This window comes from Xenopus tropicalis, chromosome 5 (genome assembly GCF_000004195.4).
Source record: "Xenopus tropicalis strain Nigerian chromosome 5, UCB_Xtro_10.0, whole genome shotgun sequence".
Lineage (NCBI taxonomy): Eukaryota > Metazoa > Chordata > Amphibia > Anura > Pipidae > Xenopus > Xenopus tropicalis.
In genome coordinates, this window is record NC_030681.2 from 128,141,834 (window position 1) to 128,166,602 (window position 24,769).

Sequence of the window (24,769 nt, forward strand, 5' to 3'; positions counted from 1 at the left end):
CATGAAGTGAAATAATGCATACACTGTAATATATCGTACTGATTTATTATAACAAAATGTATGGCAATACTCATGTCTTATTTTATTGTTTTGTTTGATTTTTGTAAAACAAATAAAAAATTTACCTTTAAAAAAAAAAAATGGACCATACCAGACAGCAGCGTAACTAAATGTTACTGGGCCCCAGCGCAAATTAAATTTAGGGCCCCAAAACATTCATATTGTGGCCTGTTGTAATCACTCATTAATTAGTGCTTTTACTGGGCTCCCTAAATTGCAACCGCAGGGTCTGCACCCCTGATACCAGAACTATTCAGGATAAGCAAAAGTCTGCAGCCTGTTCCACTGGCCAAATCTGCTGCCCAGTTAACTTTGCCCCTTTCCTCTGCAACTGTGTGAGGAACAAGGGAATGTGAGCAGAGAATCCCTCCTTATGGAGCAGCTTCCTTACCAGGCAAATGTGTGGAAATATGTCAGGCACCTTACTCAGTACAGGTTGGGGGTTAAGGTGGCCATACATGGGCAGATTTGGCAGCTTATCTGCCTCTGTATGGTCACCTGTGATAGGCCTAAAATTGGCCTCGATCGGACAGGTCATCAGATCAGGCACTGCATTGGTTTGTTGATATGGTCCCCGATCCTACAGCGCCTATGCCTGCTGTTGTAATTCGATAATTTGGCCCTAGGGAGAATTAGCCTGATATCGCCCATCTTTAGGTGGGCATATCGGTGGAATATCCACTTGCTTTGCAACCTCGTCAAACGCGTGAACCTTTCCACGTGTGGCCGCCTTTAGTTGCTTCCAACCATTCTCTCCAGAGCCTTTCCCCCCAGAGCCCACTGACTCCAGCAGTTCATTGCCCCTCTCTCATGGAAAGTGCTGCTCTCTAGGCAATTACCTCTTGTCCCGGCTCCCCCCCCCCATTCACTGGAGGCAACCCTCCTACCGCAGTCTGCTCTTGCTTTCCAGAACCCAAATCAAACCATTTGAAGCTTTTCACTTTATTGCCAGTGGGAAGGCATTTTGGGGACATTAGGCACCCACAGTAGCCGAGATACAGGCAAATAATCTCCCTGTGTGCCCCTGCCCTTATACAGGGGATTGTTTGTTTGTATCAGTGGCCCTTATACCCAGGAAATAAACTGCTCACCGGCTCTGGAGAGACAAAATCAGCAGCTTTTATTGGCCCATGAATGACGGCATTTCCAATTCACCATAAACATTTTTCATAGGAATATGAATAAAGCAGAGATTCCTTTAATACAACTTTACTCGTTATATTTCAGAAAAACTCTTGTTAGTTTTGTACAGATATACAAATACAGATATAAATCGTATTTGTAATACTTTTATTTGCCCCATCCCACAGAAACATTTTCGGTGGACACCCATGAGCCTGTGCCTCAGTACTGTCAGTACCGGCGTAAAAGGGCATTGGGGGTAAAGCTTTAAATTGCCCCATCATTGCCATCTGCCAAGTCCCTGGTAAACAAAATGCAGAACCCTTCACTGTGTTACAAGGATCCCAAATGTGAGACCCTAGTGTTGTCAGGCTGAGTGACTGCCCAGTGAGATTCCAGAGAGGCCCCAATCATGTTTAATGGACATGGGTTCAGGGCAGGCTGATGCTAAATAGTAATTTAGCCACAGGTACAAATGTTCAAGGATTGGGTTACCCTTAGCAACCAATCAGCATATAGCTTTGACTGGTCCAGTAGTAACGGATTTGCTCTATAGTCACTGGATGCTAAGGGGCATATCTGGTCAAAGCAGCCAATCAGGGGAGACAGGAGGTATTGAACAACAGGCTAAATATCCTTACCCCACTGCAGTTGCTAGGGGCTACTGTAACAATGTATTTTTGCAACTGTAGAAATAAATGGTACTTTGCTTGGCCTTTCCATAACCAGCTAACGTGGCCACTTACCCAGTCTTCGTCTGTGTGTCTCTGAAACCAAAAGCACAGCAGGAAATTGCATTAAAGTGTATTACACGGGGAGAGGGAGGAGATTCCAACCAGACCCAAATACAATTAGTAAATTACACAATCATACTCAGGATGGGGATAATTTGTTTAAAAAGGACAATTATATGTGCAGAAGAACATAGCAATGAGGAAATGAAGATGGATCCATGAAGAGCTGAACTGGGTGCAAGCAGGGGACGGAGGTTTATAAGAGCCACCGGCTGGGCTGGCTCCTTCCACAGCTCCCACTACAGCGAATAGGAAAGGCTCCCAGGCTCTGGTAAGGTGTCTTCTTTTCTCTCTTTAGCATCAGCACCCTATAACTTTGAGGGGCTATGGGGATTGTTGAATTACATCTCCCAGCACCCAGTGACACCCTTTTGTAATCTGTACTTGACAAACAGCTGGAGGGCCCCAGACTGGGTAACCCTGATAAAAAATTGTTAGTCACTATCCTATTCCTCTGTCCCTATGATTCCTGCTGCTTTGCACAATCCCACCATGTGGGGCCCCCTGAAGTAGGACCAATCTGCATCCCCCTAAAGATAGTTAAAAGGCTCTTCTGTGGGATCTGAATGACAGGGAAGCTGGGGCAGGAATATTCCTGAGAAGCAGCTGCTTATTTGTGCTATTTGCACAGCTCAGTCAATGAGAATATTGTAGTTTTCCCAATGTTCAGGGCATTTTTATACAAACATTTTGTGCCCTGTTTATTTCTACGGCTTCAAAAATTGCATTCCCTCCCTCCAGCACAATGAGGCATCTGGAGACTGATTCTGCCCAGCGTTATGCTTCAGAGGCTTCACAAGGGGGTTTCTGGTTTCCTTAGCAGTAAAGGCTCTTCTTACACATGGGCATAGAACTGAGTCCCACCTGCGTTCGGCTCGTGCGTGTACCTGAATGGGTAGGGACAGATTCAGAAGAATGGGCTGTGTTTCTTCCTGCATTGCTTTGTGGTGGAACACAGGTGAAATGCCCACGTGTAAGAGCCCTTAGGTTTCACGACAAAAAGATTGAACTTGATGGACACGTATTTATTCCAGCCTTGCCTGCAATATTACTATGCCCTCCCATAGCAGTACAATAGAACTTGCAGGTACTTGTAAGGGCTCTGGCACACAGGGAGATTAGTCGCCTGCGGCAAAACTCCCTGTTCGCGGGCGACTAATCTCCCCCCTACCCCTGCCATCCCACCGGCGAACATGTAAGTCGCCGGCAGGATGGCAGACGCGGCGGGGCGATTTCAGGAAATCGCCGAAAAAGACTCGCGAGTCTTTTCTCAGAGAAAGCTCCCGATGGGGACCGAAACGTTACGTCGGCTGTTTATGCTACTTTGAATATATGTTTTGATTTTTCACAAGAAATCCCGGAGTTGCTGGTCTTTTTTATACTATTGGAACCCTTTACCGAGCACCCGAGGTATGTTATGTAGCGGTGTGCCATCCTTTGTATATATATATATATATATAATGTCAAAAGGAGAATACCGCACTCACAGGACTTAGTAGAAGAAAATGATGATTTATTGTTCACAGCATACAACTTGTCACCACGCGTCACCGGGTCCCGTAGGCTTCTGCGTATCAACACAAGCTATAGGCCTGCCCCTAATTTATAGTAAGATGATCAGTAGGGGTAGTTGTCAGGGTTGGAGCTACAGAGCCTCAAGCCCCAGCGCCTCCAGCCATGCACTCAGCCTAGGCTCACTAACCCCTGGCAGTACACTGATACTAATACATAGTAGTCCTTCTTGGCAAGGGTAAATGCCCACATTTCCCTATATAATGCATATCCCTTATGTATTTTACAGGTTTTGGACATGAGTTGGCAGAATGGAAAGATCCCAGAGAAAGACATGACACCAGACAGAAGTGCCCGGAAGAAGAGAGACCGCCTACTCAGGAAAAAGATCCCTTCCCTTACACTGCTTTGTGGATCATGGAAAGCTCACAAGTATTACTTCTCATACTGGATCAGTACTCAGGATACATAGGGTTAAACTGCAACATCCAGCTTTATTTGCTATAAATCATATTCAGGGTGGAAGTAGGTAGCAATGAAGCCGAATAGTAAAAATGGAATTTAGGTGGCCCATAGGATGCCCAGGTTTCCATATCTGATATTAATTATGGGCTAGTAATTGGACAGTACTAGTGCATTCTGCGCTTGCCCTTTATTTTAACTCTATACTTTATTCTCCTTCTAGGACAAGACCTCAACCCCATGAGGAAAAGAGAAAACCAGTGCGCTGGGCTGCAGTCAAAGAACAGAAAGTGATGGATTTACACTGTGGCCGGATGCAGCGCCCCAAGCGAATGTGTCCGAAATGTGAGATTATCACCTGTAGGAAATGTGACACCCTTCATGCCGACACCCTGTTTGTGGCACACAGCTTGCTAGATCATTATGATAGCTAAGGTGCCAGGGTAATGGGTGCTATAAGCCCCGAGCTCATGTGTGTGATTTTATTTCTGTGCCTTTGTAGAGAGGAATCGACTTCCCACTACTAAATCTTCATACGTTCCCTTAGCGTGTTTGTTTAGTAAATAGATTTTGATTCTATAGAAACCAACTGTAAATTTAGAGACGCACTAAAGCTTTAAAATACTTTTTTTCTGGCAGCTGATTGGTCTGTGTTATAAAGGATAATTCTCAATGTAGAAGGCATCTCTAGTCAGTCCTTCTCATTGTGATTGGCTCTTAGCCTTCTGCACTATCTTACCTTCCTTGAACCTGCAGCAGCCTTTTATTGTACATGGCTGACCAATCATGACCAATAGGCCCTGGCATTTCCAGTACACAGAGGCCCAAACAGCCCCCACCAGCCCAATAAATAGTGACTGTCTATGGCATCTTACAGCAGCCCCTCTGGCATTTGCCAAAATTCACAGACTATCAGTCCAGGCCTCATGACCCAACATGACTCCTTGAAGCTTCTGCTTGCATAGACTGCCACAGGCCTATTCTGGTAGCTACAAGGAGTAGGAAAGGTAAAAACTAAGTAAGTTTTATCAGAAAGGTCTATGTAAATACAGCCAGCAGAATACCAGCAGTCAGAGCTGCAGCACAAAAGATACTGAGACCAAGCTAAAATGGCAGCTGCTATCTTAAACAAATACAGGGAGCTTCTAGGGCTGTTTACTCAGGTATGGTAAAGCTTTCTGCAGAATAAATTTAGCTTTCTAGCTTTCATTATTGTGAGTTATCTGTTGGCCATAAAATGCCATGTAAAACAGAATCCTGCTTGGTATTAATTGGCAGTCAGTAGGGGCAGGCAGACTTGCTTAAAGGAGAATGCAAGTCAAAATTTAAAAAGCATACTGCCCAATAGTCCTCCTTTTGTTTAGTAAAAACCCCATACCTTTGGCTCACCTAATCAAATATTTACTCACTCACACTTACTTCACATTTTCTAGAACAGGCAGCCATCTCTAAAAAGGTATTCTCCCTTCCTTTCCCTCCTTGCTTCATACTGCACATGTGTTTCATTCCCTCCCCCCCTCCCCTCTGCCAGATCCGCTTCTGATTGGCTGGTGGGCATGTGTAGCTCAGAACAGGAGACAGGATCAAGTTACACACATGCTCAGAGAATAGGAAGGCTGCCGCTGGCACCTACAGGAAGGGGAGAGAGATTTCAGTGATGTCACTGTAGGCTTCACACCGCTGTAGGCTGCCAGCACCATATCTCAGAGAAGCAAGCAGGGATCTGGGAATTTAGATATGCAGTAAGTACTTAAAAAGAATGCCTTTAGACTTACTTTTAATTTATATTAACCTTTCATTGTCCTTTAAAGGTCTTAATCTAAACAGTTTCTATGCATGTCTATCCAGTGACAAAACATCTGATTCTGGTATTTAGGCAGCAATACTTCAACCACTATAAACTTTAGCACTTATAAACTCTACTAACATCCCCCCCCCCAATTTGTGTAAGTCAGTTACACACTGACTTAGATTGTAAGCTCTACAGGACAGGGGCCACTCTTCTGTCACTTAGCACTTAATCTTGAATTAAATAGATTACATTATATTCTATTATTGTATCGATGCCTGTCTGTGCCATTCATGTAGTGTTATGATTAACAACATTGTGTATTCAGGTACGGGATCCATTATGTGGAACATTCTATCTGGAAAGCTCTGAAATACAGGAATGTCCCATAGAGTGCTATTTAAACAATTCATTTTTGAACAATTTTGTTTTCTCTGTAATAATAAAACTCCTGTTTGGTGTCAAAACAATCTTCATGGCTTGTTGTTATTCTTAAATGTTTGTAATAGGCTTCCCACAGAATGGGAATATTCCTTATCCGCAAAACCTTAGATCTCAAGCATTCTGGATAACAGGTCCCATACCAGTAGTGCTATATAAATAAAGCCATACGTGCATATTGTGGGCACTGACAGCTCGCCGCTAGACTCCCCGGGAGATTCCTGCACCCAATAGTCAGACAGATGGCATTGGAGGTTTGGGAAATATCTGAAAGGTTCAGTTACACCAAGAAATAAAACTCCTCTAAAACAGCCCCATTTCTGCATTTGAGTTGGTGAGGCCAGTTTATGTATAATCCATGTGTACAGCATATATATTCAGAGTTATTAGATACATATGTATTATATTAAGCTCCATTGAACATAATAGGCCAGGAGGGGCTTTTTTAAGGCCACAGATTGCAAACAGCCTCAAATGTAAAATATAAAACAGGACCTCTGCTTTAAAGAAGGTATTTTACACAAAACAGCATGTCTTATGCGACGAAAATTAAAGGTTATAACCTCCGGCACAATGTAACGTAAAATTGCTCTTGAGCAACGTCCGCTGCAGTTGTCTGTGGGCAGAGGCTGGACCAATCCTCAGAAGCTTACATTAAGGATTCAGGAAGCATCTCCCAACGCTCCTCTGCTCATTTCTATTACCTTAAGCGATAGGACCGAACGCAGAAGTGCGAGGAGATACTTCCTGCAGTAATTTAAGCTTCTGAAGGTCTGTCCAACCTGTGCCCAAATGAATCAGTAGGGGGCACCCATGATATTAGCAACGCCTGACAGCTAATATCATAGAAAATAATAGAAACAAACCATTAAAGTCAATTGTCTTACATTCAAGTGTATTATAGTTTAACTGTGCTGTAGTCATTCAAGCAGCCAAATTCCCAGCGGCACATAATGTTTGCCTGGCACTCCCTGCAAAGAATAGATTTTGCTCCAGCTGTCCCAGCTCAGCACAGTTAGCAACAGAACAGCCAATGCAAATACCAAATGGCAATATGTGCTGGGTTTACTTGGATGGGTTGAACTTGATGGACTCTGGTCTTTTTTCAACCCTATGTAACTATGTATGTAACTTGCAAAGGCGGCCCATTCATTCTGCGCGGTGTGCAACGTACCCTATATCACTTATATAGAAATATTTCCTGCAGGCTTTTGTCAGCTGATACTACCGAGTAATGTTATTAACACATCCATCAAATATTACCAATTTAGAGACTAGGGGACCTGGCACACTGCTGCTAGTGGGAAACAAACTCCATGATATCTGTAGGTAGCTAAACAGCCTGTGTCTGGTCTCTCTTTGCTGTCACAGAAATTGACTTAACCCTGTATATGACAAGCACCAGCAGTTATAGCCCTTTTCTTTCTGTAACGCTTACTTGCACAGGGTTAAGTCAATGATCCTGCCACAGGCACACTGGGAGTTACACATGCAAGCGCATTTTTTGGAAATTGTTCAGGTTTTTTTTTTTTTTTTTAAATTAAAATGAATTAACTTTTTAATTCTATTAAAATACATTTAAACTGTGACGTTGTACAAACCGATTATACTCCATCCGTGCACGGCAGAGCCCCTTTCAATCCCTTGTGAAGAGACAGCCACAGGCTTAGTTGAACGGTTAGTTATTATGCAAAGCTATGAAAATGAAGGTTACAGAAACAAAGAGGGAAACGAGGGTGCAAATGAAGTGATAAGGCGCAATGTTTCTGCAGATTATTCCATTTTATGTGCTATTTTTAGCTACAATTCTAATTATCCACTGATCCTTTGCTCATTAGCATGTCGGCAATGTGGAACCATTACTGTTCAGACACAAGACATTTCTTGTTTGGCAGCAAATACTGTCGATAGGTAGGGCCATGGTTCCACATATTCTATAGTTAGAAGTTCTGGAAGAGCATAGAATAGCCAAATAAGCAACATGCCAGGGCCCTAATATTTTTGCTACACAAAGAACAGAGAAAGGGCACACAATTTACTTTTAGTTTGAAAAAGTGTTAACCTGCTTCCTTGCACTAACCCTGCCCTCCTGTACTTCTGCCACTTGTGTCCCAAGAGAAGTGAAGGGACTGATATTGGCAACTAGAATCATAGAGGGTGGGTTTATAATGCAAATGGGTCAGATCATTGCATTACCAGCTGGAGTGCAGAAGACTTTCATGAGTAGGGCAGGTGTCCGAGAGCTGGGAGAGGGGATTGGGGGTGGAATACAGTTGTGGCCAGGGCGGAGGACTAGTTATTGTATATTTATAAGTACATTGCCAGTAATTTGTAGTAGCAGTACTGGCCTTGGCTGGTATTTTACTAGCTTGGTGGGAAGCCTAACCTCAGCCTGGGGTCCTTTCCATTTCAGCAATGTGCCAGCATCTTTATTTATTTTCCATGGGATACCTAGTAGCAGATGATTTTCCCATGACCCCTTGCACAAGTCCAGGACCAGTGCATGCACAGAATATAGACATTTCTGACTGGGCATACACCCGCACAAAGGATCCATATGAAAGGGAGACATGGCAGCATGGCATTTGGAAGGAAAGAACCCTATGCCAGTGCTTGGGATTATTTTGCCCTGTATGCCATTGCCTTTTATTGGAAAAATATAAAAACTGTTGCTTGAGTTAAATAAGACAGGGTTAATTACTATAGACCCTCCTCTTTACAGCCCCCAAGTTGCACATTTGCAAGACATAACAGCATGCTAGGCTGTGGGAATGAATGTGATTTCCAAGGGAAACTGAAATACAAAATGGAACCTTAGTCCACTAGATGGTGCTGTCAACATGGTCTGAAAGAAATCTCACACCAGCAGTTGCACAGAATCTGTTTATTCAGAGTCTGATAGGAAAGGCCCCATTACTCCTCTTTACAGTGTAAAATAGTTCAGCTACAGTCTTGTTAAAACAGCTGCTCAGTCAGTTCTCCTATACATACTGATAAGATCCAGTGTAAGACGTGTGTGCAACAGAATATGGGGCAGAACGTGGGAACATACACCTGCAGAAAAGGGCACATCATTTGCTCATGTCCCAAGAAAACCCCTTTTTTTTTTAAGTCGGATTAGCCAACAATGTTAATAAATACAGGAAATGTTGCAGCTCCAGTGGCAGTACTTAAAAAATTAATTTACCCTTTTCCTTAAAAAAAAAAAAGTTGAATAAATACCACTTTTCTCTCAGTCATCCCTTGCTTTTTTATTCATGTGGAAACTCTATTTTCTGATCAGTCACACTGCACTCAAGCATCCCATAGAGACAAACAGGCGTACGCATCCATCCGTCCGGTTGCAGCTGAGCGTGGTCAGTCTGCTGCTATCAAGTATCGATAGATCTTTTACAGTCTGGTGTAGGAAGCAAAATGGAATGTAAACCCGTCTCTGCGAATTCATGCCCCATGAGGGCTCGGTTTCAGTCCCTGTTACTCAGGAATATACAAAGTGACACAAATATTGGGAAAAGGCAAATGACTGTTTACAAACAACCACTGTAGGGTGTGAAATAGTCGCTGCTACACAATAGGCCCCACTGCCTACAGCAAGAGAAGAAGGCCTGCTGCCAGGTGGGTGGCATCATACTTAGATTCAGGACAAGTACCGATAGACTTGAAGAATACATTCTCTATACAACACAGCAACTCACTGTCATTCAAAGTGCTGTGCTTCTAAGCTCAATACAGTAGCAAGGTCCCACAGAGTGCAAAGTTCCTCTCCGGTACTGAAGTGGCAACTGGAAGACACAGCGAGACAATGACAGATGGTATCAAGTGGCATCCCGGCATGAATAGGGCAGTGCAATGCTAAAAAGGCTATCGAGTACGCAGGAAGACAGCAAATAGAACAAAAAAATCCTTTGATGAACCTGCTTCCCGGCACTTCCGAGCTTAGAGCCGCCCGATGAGCTCTGCTGCATAAGCACAAAAATAGATAGAAAAAAATAAATATCATGAGAAGGCCCAAGTCAAGTATCACAGTAGAAAGTGTGCAACACTGGAGCCTTTTGAGAGGCACCAGCCTGAACATAGGTGCATTCCATTGATTTCAAACATTGCAGTGATATACAGCATTGGAAACACACAAGAGGCAACAGAATAGCAGTGGCTATTGTGTGTGGGTTCCTCTCTGCCTGGTCCATAACAGACATTGGTCTTCAACTGGAATGCCAATGATACAAGTAACATTAAAGTGGCAGCTAGAGATCCGTTTGTGGCACAAATGGAGATAAGCAGGGCGGCACTCAGTGCTTATCAGCCAGTGCATTCATGTATTTTAGACAGAATACATCCTCACAGAAGGTTCTATGTAGAAGGCTTAGACAGTGACTGGATCTCTAAGCCTTGTAATCCTTGCGCATTGTGTGGGCCATCCAGTTAACTTTGGTTGTCCAGCTTTCTTTTAGGGCCTCATCAAACTTCTGGCGGAATTGCTTAAGTGCGTCCTCCTCTTTCTTGCCCAGGGCAAGGGAGTCCTAAAAAGAAGGAAAAGGGAAGCAAGGTTCCATCAAGGTTGTATGTGAAAAATGAATAAATAAATGGAGTGAATGAATGTCAGGAAAGGATATTATGGTGTTAACGACAAACAAGTTCAAAAAAAGGATAATGAACAAGAGTAAAAGATCAGTCTATGCCATATAAGGTAAATCTTTCTTTGTTAGAGCAAAAGGGGTATCACTCAAGCAGGCACCCCACCCCATGTAAGCGCCAAAAAGCTGCTGCCTCCGTCTGGAAGGTCCAAGTCAGCAGCTTTAAGAAGCCTGTGCATGGTCAGCTTTGCTTTAAGATATAAAGAAGATTACAGGAAGCATTACAGGTAATGCAAAGGGGCAATGGCAGACAACTTGTGATAACTACAAATGTTCTGATAGAAAAACTGCAAATATAATGGGCAGAAACTCTCTGATTCCCTCATGGCACAGTCAAGAGAAAATCTGAGGTGGTCATGGAACCCAAGGACACTTCTTGCACTGCAAATCCCACAGTGAGGCCATAAAAATAGTCATTGCATTTATTTCACTGTACAGTATTTCCCAAACAGACAATTTAACGCAAAAGCAGGCCTGTTTGATCCCAGATAAGAATATATGGGGGAATAAAATTTACCTTATAGTTGTTAAAGGGATTCTGTCATGATTTTTATGATGTACTTTTTATTTCTAAATTACACTGTTTACATAGCAAATAATTCACTCTACAATTTAAAATGTTATTCTTGAACCAACAAATGTATTTTTTTTAGCTGTAATATTGGTGTGTAGGCGCCATCTCAGTGCATTGTGCCTGAGTCTGAGCTTTCAGAAGGAGCCAGCGCTACACATTAGAACTGCTTTCAGGTAACCTATTGTTTTCTCCTACTACCATGTAACTGGAGGAGTCCAAAGCCGGACTTGGGTTTCTTACTAGTGCTATTCTGATACCTACTGGGAGCTGCTATCTTGCTCCCTTCCCATTGTTCTGCTGATTGGCTGCTGGGAGGGGGGGGATATCACTCCAACTTGCAGCTCAGCAGTAAAGTGTGACTGAAGTTTATCAGCACATGTCACCTGGTTGTGGCACCCTGGGAAATGAAGAATATGGCTAGCCTCAAGTAAAATTTCATAATTTACTATAAAAAAAAATCTGTTTGTGTTTTTGAAAAACGGATTTCAATACAGGGTTCTACTGGAGAAGCTCTATTAACTGATGTGTTGTGAAAAAAAAACATACTTTCCCATGACAGTATTCCTTTAAGGCGCACAGCTCTGTGTACCTCTGTAACTAATTTACCCAGCTGCTTGGAATGTACCATGCAGCTGCACTGTGTATTTAAGGGTGCGGGTGCATTGCACTATATTTGACAGAAGGGGGCAGCTTAGAGAGAAGATGGGACTCCCAATACCTTGACATACTGGATATCTTTAACAGAACTCAGCTCAGGGAGTCCAGCTGTCAGCATTAGTGCAAACAGAGTAATGATGAGGTTCCCATTTCTGCGTAGGATCAAGTAGGCATCCTCGCAGCACTGCCGAAACCTGCAAAGCAAAAATCAGGGGTTGGTACAAAAGAACCTGATATATACAATTGAACAAGCAGTTACGCAACCTAGGCATCCTTCTGTAAAAAGGCCTTCACTATAAAGTGAATATTGTGGTTCAGCTTTGTGCATAATATTGTTTTTCTATTGCTGGCAGAAGCAGGTGTACATGTGCCACACTCGGTATCCCATAGAACTGATGGCACACCAAATTGTAGCAACGGGGAACAGACTCACCTGCCAAATTTCTCTGTGTTCCCTGGTTTTCCCTGTTGGATCACGTGAATGAAGTCGTACGTAAGAATAAAGGGCCCACGCTCCCTCTTAATTTTAAACTTGGACTTGAAGTTCCCCAGAATGTGTCCAAAATCAATGTGAAAAAGCTAAAATAGAAGAAGCAACACAATGGAGTATTCATTTTAACAGAACCAGTGATTTTGCTCATTAATACTCTTTATTAAACATTAAACAGGCCTCATTGCACAGACCTCATAGCCACCTCTGAAAACAGTAGTAACAGTCTGAATGTAACTTTTAATTACAGCAATAATTGTGGCTGATTCTATAATCAGCAATGTGAAGTGCAAAGTATATTATTCCCATAAAACAGGGACTTTGTTTACCCTGCAGGTCATCCACCTCTTATGTCTCATTACCCCTTTCTGTTTAGAATGGGAGCTTTAAAGAACAAGGGCCTAATTCCCAATCTTGCCCTATGCCTTTTGCTTAATTTGCTGTCATTGCTTGAATGTATTCTAACTTGTAAACTTTGTATTATAATATGCAATGATATATCAGGAACATTCTAGCATATAGTGACTCTTTAAAGAGCTGCCAACACCAAAAAAACAGTAAATGAATCATTTGACAGAGTAGTTCCTTCTGTGTAGAATGTGCACAAGTATTTTATTTGAACCAAATTTTATTCCATTTACTAAAATGCAGACTAGGGTCTATATTGGTAAGGGGCTGCCGTACCAATACCATGTTGTAAAAAAAAAAAAGTGGTGAAGTGCTGAAGCCCTTAGCCATGGATTCACTGCATGCACTACAAGAGCAGAATCATATACTCAGTGACACGTTTTGCTGTGCAGAATATGCTGGTACTTTATAAATAGCTTGTAATAATAATATATTACAAAGAACAAATTACATTATTTATGCCAAGAAAACTGATGAAAAAAGAGCCAACATTCAATTGCAGTTTTTACATGCCTTTTTTCAAACTACCACTTTTTTTTTTTTTTTTTTACATATACCAAAGTTGCATGGGTTTATAAATATGCATTGTTATCCCTCTCACCATGGCACTAAGGTGCTGTTATTTGTTCTAATGCTAACACCCTTATAATCATGCCCAAAGCATATATTAAAGGCCCCATTTATAAAACTGTAATTTAATTGTGCATTTATGTTTATAAAATAGTATAAGCCAAAACTCCACTCCATTGGTCCACTTGCGTAGTCCTAGTGAAGTCCATTTATGTGTAAGGTAAGAATGTCTGTAGTACAGATGTGTATTGAATGGCATAGTAAGTAAAATTGTGTAAAAATAAATGGTGTATGTTCCAGTACTATTACAGGTATCGGACCCCTTATCCGGAAACCCGTTATCCAGAAAGCTCCGAATTACGGAATGCCCATCTCCCATAGACTCCATTTGAATCAAATAATTCAGAATTTTAAAACTGATTTCCTTTTTCTATGTAAAAATAAAACAGAACCTTGTAATTGATTCCAACTAAGATATAATTACCCCTTATTGGATGCAAAACAATCCTATTGGGTTTAATTAATGTTTTATTGATTTTTTAGTAGACTTAAGGTATTGAGATCCAAATTACGGAAAGACCCCTTATCCAGAATACCCTTGGTCCCGAGCATTCTGGATAATGGGTCCTATACCTGTATATATGTATGTATTTATATAGTACCACAACTGTACGCAGTGCCTTACAAGGTGTGAACATAAACAGGGGTATAGTTATAAGTTAGTAAGTTATACAGTTACTTAATATAACAATATGTGCTAATAATAATATAACTTATTTTTAGCACATGTTTATAAAGAACCCACATATTAAGCAGTGCTGTACCATAAATGGGTGCATTTTTAACATACAGATTTGGATAAAAAGCCATCGCTAAGTGCAAGAGGTAAACAGAGGGCCCTGTCAAAAAGTGCTTACAATGTTATTAGCTTTTTGGGTTTTTACATGTTTACTAGACTACTGCCAGTTTGTTTTTTGGGTAAAATGGCATTTTTGTGCCGCTTTTTTGCAAATATGGTCCATGTGTAAATGCAAAAAGTGAATTTTCTTATCCTGCCATTTCTCCAGACACTACTAGATGGCAAACATAGACACATATGGATCGCTAACAGACTTCCTTGCCAAAAAGCTTCATTAATGTCATATGTGGCGCTTTCCATTCTGAAGTATTTGAAGTAATGACAGTTCGAGGGGTGCATTTGTTCTTCATCTGTTCTACACCTGAGGGCTGTGGCAGACAATATGTCCTGTACACCATGGGCCTTAGTGAACTGTGAGTAATAACAACCCATGACTCAGTGTGGAAGCAAAGGCAGCGTGCTCTCTAGTGATATAGGCAAAAACACGTAGAAAAGGGTTGTTTTCACATGGACAATTAAAACATTTTGAAAATTTAGTAGTACCACTCTTTTTTCTAATCTTTACAGATCTTACCTGCCCGGTCTTCCTAACCATGATGTTGTCATTGTGGCGGTCACCAATTCCAAGAACGTAAGTAGCTACACAGTAGCCAGCACAGGACAAGGTGAATTCCTCAATAGCTCGCTCTAGGTCATCACTAGAAACAAAAAAAAAAAAAGGTTTGTTTCACTTTGCCTCTCTCCGTCAGTCTTTGAAGAGCACGGATGTTAGAAATCTGACCACTGGCCAACAAGACTGGTTATTGGAAAGGGGTGCAAGTTAAGGGCTGATGATATAAATGGCACTTGTGTCCAGTTCAGGGTTCAAACTTACCCAGAATGACATTCCTTGATCCAATTTAACAGAGCATCTTTGTTGAAAGCGGCTGCAGCCGCAAGGTTGCTGCTGTCCAGCTGGATGTCTGCAATAGTCTCTGCAGCGGACACCACCTCTATAAAACCGCAGCGATCTCCAGTTGCTAGGCAGCCATAAGGCACTATCCTGTAAGACACAATTTAAAAAAAAAAAAATCAGTAATGAAATACAGTTACATTTCGGTGTTTATAAGTTTAGCAGTGCTTATGTTTGCATAGTATAAAGCAGGCACAGACAACGCATGAACCTCCAGTAATGGCAATAACCACTGGCAGCTTGCCTTTTCTCTTGATAAAGCCAGAGTTTATTTACTGTATATTTTTTTTTTGTAAGAATTTCTTCTCATCACAACAAAGAATGAATTTTACATGATGGAAAAAAATGTAATCTTCATCTGGGCATTCAGTGCTCTTCTCATAATGCAGAGCCACAGCCTCTCTGAATTGTCATTCCTGCCTTGTACTACCATACCGACACAACAAAACCTACAAGGTTATATTACCTGTTCAGTCACTGGTTCTGGACCTCCAGCTAAGAACGCTCTAAGGCAGAGATCCCCAACCTTATTTATCTGTGAGCCACATTCAAGTGTAAAAAGAGTTGGGAAGCAACACAAGCATAAAAAAACTTTCTGGGGGTGCCAAATACAGACTGTAAATGGCAGGAGGCTCTGTTTGGCAGTACACCTGGTTTTTATGCAACCAAAACTTGCCCAAAAGTCAGGAATTCAAAAATAAAAACCGGTTTTGAGGCCACTGGGAGCAGCATGCTGCTCACAAGCCACTGGTTGGGGATCCCTGCTCTAAGGACCCCTGGGTGAGTGTGTCACTTTAACTGTCTATACACTGAAACAACTGCTTGCTGGCAATCTTTCCAAATGATCTTTCCCTGATATTCCCTTGCTTGTCCCTGTACTAAAATATCAGGTAACTAGAATGAGTGGAACTCTAGCACATAGGTAAGTGAAATTCCACACCGGAGAGATGCAGAACTAAACATAACTAATTTAAAAAACACACAAAATATACGAATAACAACGTTACAACTTGCATATCAATTCATGCAATACATGCATGAGGTATATAGATTAATCAGCAATTAACTGGTTTGCGGATATATATATATATATGTATTCAGTTTTTGTTGAGGCCAATTAAGGCCATGCATGCTGTTTAGTTCGTCCTTACAGTGCCAAAAAGGTCTCTTGTAAATCTCAAGGATGAGAAGAGCTGCCTAAGAGGAGCGTGCTCCGCTGACAACACTGTGCAGGTGACGAGTCGACGCAAACCTTTGGCAGAGTCGCGGGGTCATTTGGCTGTACTCTATAGCTGTCTCTCCCACCCACGCTGCAACGTTAATGGGCAATAGGCCAGTTACTTCCTTGCCAGAGGCCCAGCGATGACAGCTACAATCCCCCGCAGGAGGAGAGAGTAAAAACATCCTTGTCAGAGAGTCTCTGACAGGAGTCACATGAAGGGCAGCTTTTGGAGGGGGGTGATGGGAATATTCACAGACTTGGTTAACTTCTCCTCACCTGTCGCTGGTAAGGGTTTATTGTATTGTCATAAGATATTCAATAATAATAATAATAATAATAATAATGAGTATTTATGAAGCACTTTTCTTCCAATGTGAACTTAAAGCACTGTAAAATTATACAGGGATATTAAACCAACAAATAAAGCCCATTTTATTGACATGTTAACTGAAAATATGCTGTGAGCTGTAGGTACAACTGGTGAGGCACAGGCTGAATCACTGGCTTAATGAATGTAATTTCTTATATGGATATATCAAAATTATAACTCTTTACTAAATAAGCCCCAGGCGTCTAGTTTTTAGATGGAACAATAAAGACCTGGTTTTAGCAGCATGTCGTGTCCGGAGATGTTTGGAGCTCAACTGTATATGATCTTTACTAAATAAGCCCCAGAGAAATGAAAATATGTAAGAATGGCTGTATGTGTATCACTTACCTCAGGTCCAACCCAGCCTCCTTCCACAACATGTCCATAAGCCGCAGCAGCTGAAGTGCTAGCATGTCCTGACGTAGGTCTGTGTGCAGCAACATACACATTATTAGTAAGAAAAACTTTTCAGTGTGTGGCAGGTAAATGCCACATGGAATGTTACAATATATTATTGTCATGGTTTTCTAGATATACACTTGGAGCCAAAGCTCAGAGGATCAGTACAACTCAATACAAACGGCCCATACCTTACAGTTACCCAGCAACATTACATGAATTAGTACTGATATTCATTATGATATAAATATTAGATTGTGTAAATTGTGACAAATTAAGGTCTTCTTGTGGTAAAATGATAATATTTAAGGAATTTACTGTGCCAGATGAGCATCAGGGTCTCTCTAATAAAGAACCAAGAAATGGAAGGAGGGATTTATTAGATGTTGCAGTTCTGAAGTATGGGAAAAAATATACTAATATAAAATATTTTTCTGCTACACATGTTCTGCCCATCTATTCTCCACTGCAGGTGAAATAGGTGTCAGTATGTAGCACTTGTTTCTCATTACCCCAGTTTCCCTGATCATCGTTATACCCCAAGTCTTACCATCCCCATTTTTAAAGATGATTCCAAGAGAGTCGCTGCCAAATCCACGGTTGTTGTACACAATCCAGAGGGGCTTCATCTTAGAATCCATGTACTTGCACTTCTCTACACTGTATGCAGGTAGAAGACAGAAATAAGAGAGCAGTCAGTTAGTCCAAAAAGTTAAGGGCAGTGACACACAGATAAATCTTCGTTACCGGGCGACTAATCTCCCGGCGGGATGGCATATGCGTCGCTTGGGTTTCCACGAAGTTGCTTCTCAAGGAAACTTCGGGTGACTTCGGGAAACCGAAGCAACATGTATGCCATCTCACCGGCAATTTACATTCTTGTGAGTGGGATGGCATCCCGCAGTTACGAAGATTTATCACAGGGCGACTAATCTCCGCTTGTGCCACTGCCCTTTTTTGTTCACCTGTATAACTGACAATACAGCACTTAACGTTAGTGGAGTGGATGAACGATCTTTCCTGCAACCAATGGTCGTGAAAAAGGTAGTAATTTTAACATGTATGGCCACCTTATGTCCCCCTGGCAATTATCCGATAAGAAAATTTACATATGTTTACATAATATACGTTTTGAGGTGATAAGTACCACTACAGGCACCCCCATTAGGCCTCCAAATCAAGCCAAAGGGGAATGGCCTGTGGCAGCCACAGGCTGAAATAAGTAGCAAAGAAAACAAGTGAGGGGCACTCACACAAGTTCAGAAAGGGTGATGCTGGGGTTGAGGGGCGACTGAATGTGCATCAGTGCCTCCTTGTAGGCGTTCTCCCTCAGGCATGTATGCATATTGTCTTTGTTTTTGACCTTGCTCAGCTTCACAGCATTCAGTTTGATTAGTCCATTTAACGTGCGCAGTTTATTCAGAGCCTCCACCTGGAAATAGGAAGTCATATTACATGCACTTTTGAAGAACAGGCCTGTGTTTCACTAGGTGCAAATCAGATGGGGAATCTCAGTACTCCCCTTCCATTACTGTTGTCCAAAAAATATTCTGATGCACTCCGGATTTTTTGTATCAAAATTAAAAAAAACAGTTTCTTAATCATATCAAGTTTCAACACCACAGAAGGGTGTCCCCATCATCACAGCCTGAGCTAAGGAAAAAATTATAAATGAACTCATCATTGTTTAATTTAGCAATCATTTGAAACAGGCATTTATTCTACATTTTAAACAGCAGGCACCCCTAAAAGCCACCATTTAATATTAATTCATCTGTTCCCCAGCAGGATTTGAGATGAGATGAATAAAACAGGCTTTAGCAATCACACAGTTATCCAACTCTTTTCCATGCCCTGATTTCAAAAGGAAATGCAAGGGCCACATGTTAATATTCATGCCCCAGCCTGCAATTTTTCTTGAAAGCACAAACTGTTACCTGTCTAGACAGCACTTTCATGTGGGCCACGCTCCCTCGGCAGTATGCTTCCAGCAGCAGGCCAAATTGCACAGAGACAGCAGGGTTATGGACCTCAGACCTGCAGTTAGGAAAAGAATGAGGGTAGAGGTTTACTAGCACACTGGGACGGTCATATCCCATAAGAAGGTATGTAGCAATAACAATAGTTTCTTGACTTAACATACTGACAAGAAAGATCTGCTCCTTCTGAATTTCTGTTTATCTGCACTAAAAAGAACAACATCTGCTTAAGTGCGGGTACATGGAGCAGAGCGAAGGTTGGCCCTGAAATGCCCGCTTTTGTGTTTTTCGGTCTATTCTCCACTTCACTGTGTACTGACACTTATGCGGAAGCTGTTCTTTTCAGTGCAGATAAACAAAGCTCTGGAAGGGAGTGATTCTGCATCTCTTAGCCTTCAGAAAAAAAGCAGGCTAACAGCAGTAGAGCCAATGCTCTGTGTGCCCTTTGCATAAGAGGCTATAAAGGTAATATGCAAGTTGCTCTTAGCTGGCAGCAAACCCACATTAGTGCTAACAATACTGTATGTGACTGTACAGTGCCTGTACAATGCCCTATTACAATGTAAACAGCTACCATCATCATTTCAGAGTTCTGTGAGATTTTTATATGACCTTATAAATGACAGTATTGGGTACATGGATTCTTTCTACAATATGTTCGCAATAAATTTGTGATAATTTTACAGGGTGTGCCGGTCGTGAAATATTTGGCTGTGCACCCTTTTGATCACATCATCGTAATCTTGCTCAGGGAAAACGACAATCTATATATATTTATATATATATATACACAGTGGTGTGAAAAACTATTTGCCCCCTTCCTGATTTCTTATTCTTTTGCATGTTTGTCACACAAAATGTTTCTGATCATCAAACACATTTAACTATTAGTCAAAGATAACACAAGTAAACACAAAATGCAGTTTTTAAATGAGGGTTTTTATTATTTAGGGAGAAAAAATATCCAAACCTACATGGCCCGGTGTGAAAAAGTAATTGCCCCCTGAACCTAATAACTGGTTGGGCCACCCTTAGCAGCAATAACTGCAATCAAGCGTTTGCGATAACTTGCAACGAGTCTTTTACAGCGCTCTGGAGGAATTTTGGCCCACTCATCTTTGCAGAATTGTTGTAATTCAGCTTTATTTGAGGGTTTTCTAGCATGAACCGCCTTTTTAAGGTCATGCCACAACATCTCAATAGGATTCAGGTCAGGACTTTGACTAGGCCACTCCAAAGTCTTCATTTTGTTTTTCTTCAGCCATTCAGAGGTGGATTTGCTGGTGGGTTTTGGGTCATTGTCCTGCTGCAGCACCCAAGATCGCTTCAGCTTGAGTTGACGAACAGATGGACGGACATTCTCCTTCAGGATTTTTTGGTAGACAGTAGAATTCATGGTTCCATCTATCACAGCAAGCCTTCCAGGTCCTGAAGCAGCAAAACAACCCCAGACCATCACACTACCACCACCATATTTTACTGTTGGTATGATGTTCTTTTTCTGAAATGCTATGTTACTTTTACACCAGATGTAACGGGACACGCACCTTCCAAAAAGTTCAACTTTTGTCTCGTCGGTCCACAAGGTATTTTCCCAAAAGTCTTGGCAATCATTGAGATGTTTTTTAGCAAAATTGAGACGAGCCATAATGTTCTTTTTGCTTAAAAGTGGTTTGCGCCTTGGAAATCTGCCATGCAGGCCGTTTTTGCCCAGTCTCTTTCTTATGGTGGAGTCGTGAACACTGACCTTAATTGAGGCAAGTGAGGCCTGCAGTTCTTTAGATGTTGTCCTTGGGTCTTGAGGTAATTTTGGTCAGCCGGCCACTCCTGGGAAGGTTCACCACTGTTCCATGTTTTTGCCATTTGTGGATAATGGCTCTCACTGTGGTCCGCTGGAGTCCCAAAGCTTTAGAAATGGCTTTATAACCTTTACCAGACTGATAGATCTCAATTACTTTTGTTCTCATTTGTTCCTGAATTTCTTTGGATCTTGGCATGATGTCTAGCTTTTGAGGTGCTTTTGGTCTACTTCTCTGTGTCAGGTAGCTCCTATTTAAGTGATTTCTTGATTGAAACAGGTGTGGCAGTAATCAGGCCTGGGGGTGACTACAGAAATTGAACTCAGGTGTGATAAACCACAGTTAAGTTATTTTTTAACAAGGGGGGCAATCACTTTTTCACACAGGGCCATGTAGATTTGGAGTTTTTTTTCTCCCTTAATAACGTAAACCTTCATTTAAAAACTGCATTTTGTGTTCAATTATGTTATCTTTGACTAATAGTTAACGGTTTTTGATGAGCAGAAACATTTAAGTGTGACAAACATGCAAAAGAATAAGAAATCAGGAAGGGGGCAAATAGTTTTTCACACCACTGTATATATATATTTATATAAAACAAAAATTATTCCGTGACCAGCACACCCTTTTAAAATAGTCATAAGTTTATTTAAAACATATTGTTTAAAGAATCAGACGTTTTGGTCCCCAATAGGACCTTTCTCAAGGATAAAACAACAGTGTTCACGCCACGATGGGGATTTGGCACATTTTCACTTTGATAGTTTTGAGAATGTATTTAGAGTTGTTGTTAATATACACACACACAAATGGAGTTGCAAAGGGCTTGTTGAGAGGGAATGCACTAAGTGGTGAGTGCAGGTGGGATTGATTAAATAGGCTTGACACACAGCTTAGAAAGTCTGGAACAAACACAAAAAATATAGGGAGACAAGCAAGTAGAAGGTTCTACACACCTGCTTTTGGTATATATGAAATAAATGTTATGCTTGGATACGTAACAAAAGACAGAAAATGCAAGACTCATAAGGGAAAGTAGAGTCATCAGGAGAAGAAGGAACGTGTATTTCACTGACAATACTATTTCCTGACATAATAGGAAGCCAGCAATTGCATCTGCCATAGCCTAGAACCAAGGCAAGTGAAGATACAGCCAGCACCCATGTTTGGTGACAGTATCAGTGGTGGTCTTACTAACCTCAGGTGCCAGAAGAGGAACTGTCCTATCCTGCGGTTATCCAGGGCTCTCTGTAGGAGGAAGCGTGACAGGGCACAGTCCAGAAACGGCTCATACTTCAGAACCTGCACAAGCTGCAGAAGGTACTGGGAGAGCTCCTCATCACTAAAGCCACATACAAGGGAGGAGTTAGGTTTATGTTTGTACGGTTTTTGTTGGACATAAATAAGCAGGCTAGCAGGATATCTGTGCATTCATCCGTGAACCATTTGGTCCCATCACTAAGCAGCGGCACAGGTCCATGCAGCTCCAGCTCTGCTGAAGACCCTATATACACTCCAAACAGTTACCAGATCAACTGTAATTAGATGTCACCCACGGTGCCACTGTGCTGAGACTACGGACACAGAGAGAAGTGCTTGCTAGGCTACGTCACAACAGAGAACACATCTTACACATCCCACAGTGATATGCCCAGTGCCCGTAGACTGGTATTGGTATAAATCATTAGTACCCAAGTACTTTTATACCTTTGTGTTGGTTCTCTGGAGCTTTATTATTGTTATTGCTGCTCTGTGAGTTACCCAGGTAACTAATACAGGCATAATATATAAGCTATTCATACATCTTGATCAAAAAACACTACATTCTTTGAGGGTAAAATAGTTCCACTTACCTCATTGGTTTAAGACAGTTGACTGCATATTCTCTCACATACTGGTCAGGATAGTTAAAGTCAAGCAATTCCAGGGCATCCCTTGGGGGAAGTTTGGACCAGATTTGGAGTAGGGCTTGAAGCTTAAACACAAATGAAATTAAAGGAAATAAGTTTGAAATTTGTGTTGCTAATTACATCTGAAACCTATGTCCCTGCAAAAGACAAAGCACAGAGCAATTGCTAACTAAGAGGCTTCTTTTTAAGATATGCAAATTGAAAGATAAATTGTTTCCCATGGCCTTGTTTTTGCCCAGTTCTGAAATAGATAATATTTCTAGGCATTATGACCAGGGCTGGAACAAATTCCCCTACTGTCCCTAAAAAAGGACCAGACCATGAAATGATATAAGGTTACAGTCTATCTGGGAAGTAAACATCCTAAATATATATACATACATATTGGTGCTTGAAAGTTTGTGAACTCTTTCAAATTTTCTATATTTTTATATGAATGTGACCCAAAACATCATCTGATTTTCAAACGTCCTAAAATTAGATGAAGAACCCTAGTTAAACAAATGAACCAAAAATGATTATATTTGGTCATGTATTTAATGAAAAAAATTATCCAATAACATATCTGCGTGTGGCAAAAGTAAGTGTGGTAACTGTTCAGTCCTGTTCAAGGAATTTGAGCCCATTCCTCCATACAGAACAGCTTCAGATCTTGGGTGTTGGTGGGTTTCCTCACATGAACCGCTCACTTTAGGTCTTTCCACAACATTTCAATTTGATTAAGGTCAGGACTTCATCAATGATGAAAAGCCATCCAGGCCGAGATGCAGCAAAACAGGCCCAAACCAGAACACTCCCACCACCATGTTTCACAGATGGGATAAGGTTCTTATGATGGAATGCAATGTTTTCTTTCTCCAAATGTTCCAAGTTCTATTTTGGCTTCATCCATCCACAAAACATTTTTCAAGGATCCTTTTGGTTTGTCCACATGATCATTAGCAACTTGTAGAGGGTCAGCAATATTTCTGGGGGAGTGCAGTGGTATTACAGTGAGGCATCGGGGATGCTCGCCGCTCACTTAAGTCTTTTCGTTGCTTGTGTTGGATATGTGCATCTTTTTATTTCTGATTTTTCTAGTTTTGATGAGCTGCGTCATGAGGTCATTGAGCTTGCACAAAATTCAAATACTTAAAGGTGCCATGATCTGTTTACAATTGCCCAACGTGGTCTATCCTGTATAGTTCCTTGGTTCGCTTCCTGTCTGATCTTCCCGACCCTCACCTATTTATTGACCATCGCCTATTTATTGACCACCTTACACCTGCAACACCCACTGGTTCCCTCGACTGCCCAAAACTTCAGCCTTGGTTCTCCCACTTTAAGACCTGGCAGCATCCGAGTAATGGAGGGCTCCTCCCAAAGTGAAAGGCGGTTGTTATAGGCATATAACATAAGATCTGACCGGGATCTTGGCATTAGTTCTAGGTTTTGTCATAGAAAGCTACCCTGCCATACACACCATTGCTGTTCAGTGTTCTCCTGATGGCGGACTCTGGGTTACCCTGGGTTTCTTTGTAGCCTCTCAGACTATTAGACACCTTGCAGTTGGCGTTATCTTTGATGGTCGACCACTTCTGAGGTCTTGAATCTCCTCATTTGTACACAGTATGTCTGACTGTTGATTGGAGGAGTCCAAACTCTTTAGAGATCTTTTTCAGCTCTATGCATCAACAACTCTTTTTCTGAGGTCCTCAGACACCTTTGTTCCAGCCATGATACATATCCACAAATGTGTTGTGTGATCAGGCGTTGCTGGATCCTTG

The 24,769-nt window shown here is 41.6% G+C and overlaps 1 protein-coding gene across 1 annotated transcript in view; it reads right to left on the reverse strand.

Annotated features, from left to right (window-relative positions):
* Positions 1 to 9,279: 9,279 nt before the first annotated feature.
* The window catches only part of pik3cb (phosphatidylinositol-4,5-bisphosphate 3-kinase catalytic subunit beta), a 97,903-nt gene continuing 82,413 nt past the window's right edge, over positions 9,280 to 24,769 (reverse strand). Inside the window, 11 exon segments of the mRNA NM_001079460.1 lie at positions 9,280 to 10,700; positions 12,107 to 12,239; positions 12,479 to 12,624; positions 14,947 to 15,070; positions 15,247 to 15,414; positions 17,265 to 17,343; positions 17,866 to 17,975; positions 18,569 to 18,747; positions 19,253 to 19,352; positions 22,292 to 22,435; positions 22,947 to 23,068. Of these exon segments, the coding sequence (NP_001072928.1) occupies positions 10,563 to 10,700; positions 12,107 to 12,239; positions 12,479 to 12,624; positions 14,947 to 15,070; positions 15,247 to 15,414; positions 17,265 to 17,343; positions 17,866 to 17,975; positions 18,569 to 18,747; positions 19,253 to 19,352; positions 22,292 to 22,435; positions 22,947 to 23,068 (1,443 nt within the window). The 3' untranslated portion in view covers positions 9,280 to 10,562.